At 46.5% G+C, this 7,867-nt stretch overlaps 1 protein-coding gene across 1 annotated transcript in view; it reads right to left on the bottom strand.

Moving 5' to 3' along the window:
• Positions 1–6,802: 6,802 nt before the first annotated feature.
• Positions 6,803–7,867, bottom strand: part of HELLS (helicase, lymphoid specific) — a 36,927-nt gene continuing 35,862 nt past the window's right edge. Inside the window, exons 21-22 of the mRNA XM_077454293.1 lie at positions 7,476–7,552; positions 6,803–7,186 (exon numbers count right to left, since the gene is read on the bottom strand). Coding sequence (XP_077310419.1) covers positions 7,107–7,186; positions 7,476–7,552 — 157 coding nt within the window. The 3' untranslated portion in view covers positions 6,803–7,106. The remainder of the gene's footprint in view (positions 7,187–7,475; positions 7,553–7,867) is intronic.

Here is a 7,867-nt window from a genome sequence, read left to right as displayed (position 1 = left end):
GACCCCATAGTCCCAATAGCACCCATTGTACCTGATGTTCCATCACTACTGTCCTCCATTCCAGCAACAGCCAAACGTTTTACTGTAATTGATTTAAAAGAATGCTTTTTTTTTTTTTCTTTTTTCTCTGTCCTTGGAGACAAGGCCACTCTTTGCTTTTACTATGTTGATTGACCGACACAATCGCCAGTTTACCTAGTGTAGAATGCCCCAGGGTTACATAGACTCACCTGTGGTCTATTCTGTAGTACTCCAAGCCACCCTCAGGCCTTGGACTGCCCCTCATGGTTCTGTACTGTTGCAATATGTTGATGCTCTTTTGATTTGTAGTTCTTCAGAGGAGGACTGCCCAGCTGATAGACACTTTGTGACCACATGTATGTAACCATTTCAAAAAAGGATAGACTAGGAAAAAAATAAAATGGTGTAAACAGGAGGTTGAGTACCTAGGGTTTGTGCTGGCTCCGGGAGTTAGGAAAGTCAGTCACAAAAGAACTGTTGCTAGAGTGGGTCTGCCCAGCCCACTTTCCAAGAAAGACCTGCTAACCTTTCTTGGAATGATTGGTAACTGCCGCCAATGGATACCTGACTGTTCTATGACAATATATTGAGACAAGCAACCCTCTCTGAAATGTCTGATAATGTAAAATGGTCTGATGAAATGTTAAATGCTTTTTGCCATGTTGAAATGTGCAATGGTTACCAGCCCGAGCCTCGGCCTCCCTGATTTTGGCAAAATGTTTCACTTGTTTACCAGGGAAAATTGCAGCACCACGGTAGGAGTACTGGCCCAGGAACATGGTGGGAGACTGCACCCGGTAGCTTTTTTTTTTTTTCTCCTCAAAGATGGTTCCAGTACAGGTGCAAGGCATGCCTGCTTGTCTCAGAGCATTGGCTTCTTGTTCTATGGTTGTAGAGATGGCAGCACCATTTACCTTGGGCCATAACACTACTTTACACACCTCACATAATGTTACCACACTCCTCAAAACTTTACATACTCAGCACAAATATTGAGTGGGTATGAAGTCATCATCCTCCTGTCTGTTCCAAACCTGAAAATAAAAAGTTCAAACAAACTCTGGCGCAGCTCCAATTTTGAATGCCTTATTAGGTCTTAAATGAGAACAGGATGACTTACCGCCACCTCATGACTGTACACAATCAATACATCAGGATGCTTCACCTAGAGCAGACATGCTTTCAGTAGCAATTCCTACTGCACAAATGGTCTGCTGCAAGAGCCATCAACAAAAACTAAGTGAATTTTGTAAAAGTGTAAACAGACGACAAAGTCACCGCTTTACACACTTGCGCGACAGACGCTTGATGTCGGAAGGCCCAAGGCATTCCAACTGCCCTGGTGGAGTGGGCTGTGACCGGAAAGGGGGGCACCTGCCCCTTCAAGACGTAGACCTGTACTACAATCTGTCTGATCCACCTGGAAATGGTGACAGACAAGACTGCCATGCCCTTTTTCAGACCAGCCACCGAAACAAGGATTCTGGCTTCCAAAAAGGGAGCCGTAGCAGACAAATACACCCTCAGAGCCTGGACCACATCCAGCGAATGGAGGGCTACCTCCTTAGGAGGTGTCGGTTTATGACACAGAGATGTTAATACAATGTCTTTATTGATGTGGAATCCCAAAACCACCTTCGGCAGAAAAAGGTTGCAGACAACACCACCTTATCCTTGTCTTGCAAGTCGCCTTATCCGTTTATCCACAAGGCCGCCAGTTCCAAAACCCTCCTGGCTCATGTAATGGCCACTAGAAAGACCACTTTCTGAGAAAGGGTCAGAGGGATTTTTGATATTTTTAAATGGCGGTTTCTGGAGCAGGATGGAGAATCGGACCTTGAGACAGCAGGTCCTCTCGTAATAGCAGTCACCATAGGTCATCCGCCACCAAGGATGCTGGGGCCAATCAGTATTACTGGAATCCTCAAGCCCTACTCTGCGGAGCAGATGTAACCGATTCAGCGGAGGAAAGACATAGATCAGCTGGTACTGATCCCACGGAGCCACCAACGCATCTGCCCAAAGATCTCTTGTCCTGGACACGAATGCAAGCACATTTTGATTGAGACGGGAGGCCAGATGATCCACATATGGTGTTTTCCCATCACAGGCACAGTAGACTGAACGCCTCCAGATGCAACGCCCATTCTCTTGGGTCCAGCATCTGGCGACTTAGGTAATGCACCTGCAAGTTCTCCACTCCCCGGATGTAAAATGCTGATACATGTACCTCTGCCCACTGAAGGATATGAGTGACCTCCCGTGTGGCAGCCAAGCTTCTTGTTACTCCTTGACGATTGACATATGCCATGGCATGGTCTGACTGGATCCTGATCAGACGCCCTCAAAGTCTTATCAACCATGTGGAGAGGCATAGCCTGAACGCTCGCAGCTTGAGCACATTGGTCAGAGGATGAATCCAAGTTGCCGATCAGAGGCCCTTGGTCGACTGAACTCCCATTACTCCACCCCAGCTGGTTAGGCTAGCGTCCATTGTGATCACTGTCCAACGTAGAGGTAGGAACGACTTCCCAGACCGAAGTGCCAGGGACCTCAGCCACCAGAGCAGGGAGTCCTTAACTGGCTCACCTGAATCTGCCGATCCAGGGATAACGGAGATGTCCCATTTTGTCAAGACCTCCTGCAAGACTGATGTCAAACTGGGCATATGGTACCGCCTCGAAGGAGGCCACCATGAGTCCCAGGACCCGCATGCAGAAGCGTAGCGATGACCACATATGGTTCATCAGCAGTTTTACCCGAGTCTGCAGCTTGTCTGAAGAGAGAACACTCTCGATTCCATGGAGTCCAGCAGCAAGCCTAGGTACTCCAAACGCTGAGCTGGTACAATCACCAACTTTTTTTTATTTAGTTTCAACAGATTGCTGAAGGGTCTGCATGGTGATAGCCACATCCTCAAATTCTGAGGCAGAAGATTCTCAGGAAGAGATTGTCTAGGTAACCTACGATAACGATCCCACATCTCTGCAGCCATGCCAAAACAGGAGCAAATACCTTGGTAAAGACTCAGGGAGGCTGATGCCAAACCAAAAAGGGGAGAGCCACAAATGGGTAGTGGGCTTCCCCAACTGCAGAAATTTGACGCCGAAGGCATAGGGGTATGTGCAGGCAAGCATCCTGGATGTCCAAAGATGCCAGGGAGCACCCTTGGAGTGCAGCAACTACTGAGCAAACAGATTCCATTCTGAATCTCTACTTTTACAAAGTAATTGAGGGCTTGTAGATCCAAGATTGTAGTCCCCAAAAAAGGGGTACGTCCAAACAGATTGGAGTAAAACCCCTGGAAACACTCCGGAACTGGTACCATCACCCCACAACTCAGCAGGTCCCTTATTTCCCCCCATTAGGGGCTCCCAGTGAGCCAGGAGTATGGGTATGCTGGAGGGGAAGAATCTGTTTTGCAGCCAAGAGAGGAACTCCATCGTGTAGCCTGAGGAAATCAGATTGCAGACCCATTGGTCAGACAGCCAAGAGGCCCACCAGGCTGAAAACTCCTGAAGGCGACCCCCCACCTGAGTTGCCTTCATGCGTTAGCAATTTTACTCGCAGGCTTGCGGTTCCAGGGACGTTTGTCCTTCAAAAGGTCATCTGTCAGGCTGGAGACATTTAGCAGAAGACCCGGGCGGACGAAAAAGCAGTTTGAAAATTGGAAAATGAGGGCCCTTGCCTACAGCATGGTTCCTTAGTCTTCCTGGTCTCTGGGGAGTAGTGTACTCTTACCACCTGTGGCATTTTTAAAATATAATTATAATATATTATCAATTTTAAAAATGCCACAGGTGGTAAGAGAGAGAGATTATATATATATATATATATATATATATATATATATATATATATATATATATATATAAAAATCCAATGAGGCTCCAAAGAACTGCTCACCATGGAAGGTTAGATCTGTCAGGGCTTTTTAGATCTGTCAGGGCTTTTTAGATGCCTGGTCAGCCGGCCAGCATTTTAGCCAAATCAGGTGCCTCAGCACCACTGAAGCCCTGGATAACTTAATCCTTACACTAACTGGTCTGCTAGTTCCACGCAGACAGGAGAAGCCTGTTGCTTCCCCAATTTGTGGTGCAAAAGTTGTGCCCACTCAGTGGCAGTGATAAGTGCGGATGGCACTACTGGTCACATTGCTGACCCTCCACAACCAAGGAACACATCACTGCCTCTGTCCGTGGGATCCTTAAATGCAGGAGTCCCCTCTACTGGGATCGGGGTTACTTTGTTTAACCTGGATACTGGGGGGGTCCACGACCGGAGGAGCTGACCATTTATTTTTTGAGAAGGCTCTCCTCAAATGGGGGGGGGGGGGGTAACACACCGCCATGCATTTGGGGAACGAAAAAGGTCAGTTGCGGTCGACCCCATTCCTTGTATATGAACTTATTGAAATAAGTCAGAGACAGAAACACCTTCGGTGTATGGGCTGGCTTACGGGACCCAAAAGGGACCACTACAGCAGAGGTATCTGCTGGCTCCTGAATTTTCAGAGCATCATGCACAGCTGTGATAAGTGCTCCAACAAGCGCTTTATCGTGCACGGACCCAGACGGGGAATCATCCCACTATCCGAGCGGTCGTGGTTAGCGTCGTCTGAAATTACAGAGCAGGGGGTCACCAGCCTCAGCAGGGACCAAGTCTGCATCAGAGCTCTCCCCTGAGGATGGGGGGACGGGACCATTTTTACCACCTTTGCGCCCACGCACCGCCTCCATCTTGGCAACGAACTAATTAAGGACCACCGACAAAGCGTCAAAGACAAAGCTTCCAGAGGCACTGCACAGTCTGCAGGTGAACCGGTTGCAATTGCCTGGATTTTAGGGGAAGAAACATGAAGCCATGCTGACCCTACCCTGTCTGCCACCTGTTGGGGACTTAAAACAGTGATGGTCCCACCCTTCTAACTGCTGCAGACAGAGGGGCCCCTACCGCAGGACTCGCCACCCTGACAGTTCTGTGCCATCCAAATAGGTGTGCCTGTGTCAGCTCCCAGCTGAAGGGACAAAACTGTGCTGTGCTCCTCAGTATAGCGCTGAAGCAGAAAAAATGTTTCAACAAAATGGCCGCAAGCATCCAGTATAAAGGACATAATCACAGGAAAAATGGCTGCTGGACTACAGTAAAATGGAGACCAAGCATGCTGCTCCCTGGTAACAAAAATGGCAGCTGAACACTGTATGCAATAAACAGTGGAAAAACAGGTAGAGAAATGGTGGTAAACAGTGCTACAGCGATCAGACAGCCTCCAGGGCATAGCTACCCACCGCAGGTGAGAGCCGCCCCCGGGAGCCCCTGTATGACACACTGCTCAGCAGCCCATGCAGCATCCCCCGCAGGGAGGGGTGGTGGGGACGATAGGGTGGTGAGGGACCCCCGAAGCCACCTCCCAGGAGAATGCCCAGCTGCTCAGCTCCACCGAGGCAGGGAGAGCTGTACTTATCAGTCCTGAAGTGCTGGGAGACATTCCATCATAGACCCACTCTCCGTACGGGGTGGCTGCTGGCCCGGCACACTGACGCAGACATCAGTAGCCCGGTCATGTGTGCCCTGGGGCATTAGGCCCACCGGCCACGCCTGGAGGTGGGGGCATGTCGTGGGTGACGCATCGCGGAGCTCTGGTCTGCACATGTTTGCTGGGCAGACCAGAATAAGGGTATCCAGCCCGTCACACAGCTGGCAGTTGATAGACCACAGGATCTTTAAATCTTGCGCAAAAAGCAAGACTTCTGCAGAAAAATCCACGGACCAATGGGCCCGCAGGGTTCCTAGGTCCTTCACTAGGCAGAAAAAACCTGAGGCTACAGTAGCAGGCTGGGGGTTGTTAACTAAGGGACCGCCCCTTGGGTGGAACTAGAAAGTTCTAGTTTTATTAGAACATAAACATGTTCTGCCTAGTCCTCTCCTGAAGGTGGCGTAACAACCCAATGGTATGAGAAAGGAGCTGCGTCAGTCACTGAACGCAAGCAAAATGGGAGATTACATAGTTTCATCTTGGATGCAGGACCCCCTGACCAAGTTTTCATCCAGATAGCCAACCTGATCTCACAGCCAGTTTGACAGATTCTGCGGATGCATACGTCTTGTAAACAACCACCTTGGAGAAAACCAGTAGGGTTTTCAAAATCTTCCATTTCTAAAATGGTCCTGAAGTTGAGCCAAAAATCAAACCTGGAATACTTTGGACTTTCTTCCTTAGACCTTGGTACATCAGGTAAAGTTTTGATGGAAGTTTTTTCTTCCTCCATTTCTAAAGTCCTGTTTATAGCCCCAAGCAAGTTCTCTACATCTTCTCTGGACAATTTATACTTGGGCCCCCTTTCCTTCCCCCACATGTTCCTGCTCTGAATCGGAGCTGTCAGTGGCTCTAACCGCTCACTTGCTCCTGATCTGGGTGAGGCCAAGGAAGAGGAACTTCCAGGTTTTACCTTTATATATATTTTTTGGTATTAAAAAAAAAAAAAAAAAAAAGAAATTACAAATAAAAAGTCTGTAATTTACAATCTGTCTAAGCAGACTTCACATAGTGGCTGTGTATCCCAAGGGTATCTTGGTGGCAGATTGCGTGAGGAAAAAAAAAAAAAAAAAAAAAAAAAAAAAAAAAAAAAAAAAACACACCTTTAGTGCCCCAGGGTGCTAGAGACCACCAAGTAGCCTGCCGTTTCCTATATGGACAAGGTCCAAAATCTCAGCCCTTCTAAAGCACCCTCCTTTTTAAATAGGCACAGCTTTTTTCATTTTGGTGTCATTCACAACACAGTAGGAGTTAAACATTTTTATTAACAGATTTTGTAACAATTAAAAAAAACAAAAAAGACAAAAAACAAAAAAACATAAAAATACTTCCACAGGAAGACTGTTCATCAACACAACCTTGAAGTCAAGTAAAAAAGTGCAGTGATGGGCATGGCATTTCAAAATGCTAGAAAGACACTGGTACATTAAAAACAAACCTCATCAGGTCTAAATTAAACTACTGTGATAAGGCAGGTCAACCGCTCTCTAACCTAGTTAAAAAGCAAACAGTAGAAAGAAGTGCAGCAGAGCAAACTAGTCTGGGCATCTCAGACTGCAATTTCCTCCACGTCTTCAAGAACCATAAACGTCTCACTTTCTTTGCAAGGTGCATTTTTTTTCATTTGTTCTAGAAAAGAATGGAATAAAATATTAAATCACAACAATACATCATTTTTGTATTACAGGAATGCCCAACTATTTGTTATAAAATGTATTTCCAAGCACCAAGAACAGGTACAATTACAGTTAAAACAGATAAAGCCTATATTCACAGATGGGCCACATTTCTCCACTGAAAGTAGCAGAAAGGCAGGGTTCAGTTGGCTGGCACATGCCCTTTATTAGTGTTCATATCATGGGAAAGCAAGCCATGCACATTTCTCTTTTGTACGCATCATCCAGAAGGTTCAACTCACCAATGAGGTCACTTCTATCAAGTAACAATTCGAGGTCTTTGTCACTCATGACTTTTCCATTGGATCCGTTTACTTCTCTGAAAATAGAAAAACGCTTAAACTTCACAAAATAAAAAAAAAAAAGTGTAAAAGCTGCCAGGCAATTTAAAAGTACTCAGATCATACCATGGCTCAAGCAACTATGGAATTACACTGCTGTATGCTGTATGTGCAGGAGCCTGAAACCTACTTGGGCCATACTTTGCACTGGTACAGGTTTGCTGCACAGCATGCTTTATAATCTTGATTTCCCCATGCATTTTAAAAATGGCCTCTTCTACTCAATGGTTAAAGGATAGCTTAAAAAAAAATTGCATCATTTTGAAGGTAAAAAATTTGCATTTTTCTCCAGA

The sequence above is a fragment of the Lithobates pipiens genome, unplaced genomic scaffold, assembly GCF_037356315.1.
Source record: "Lithobates pipiens isolate NorthernLeopardFrog02 unplaced genomic scaffold, aLitPip1_a1.2 Scaffold_25, whole genome shotgun sequence".
NCBI lineage: Eukaryota > Metazoa > Chordata > Amphibia > Anura > Ranidae > Lithobates > Lithobates pipiens.
Note: the sequence above shows the minus strand (reverse complement) of the source record. Positions and strands in the feature narration are given on the sequence as shown.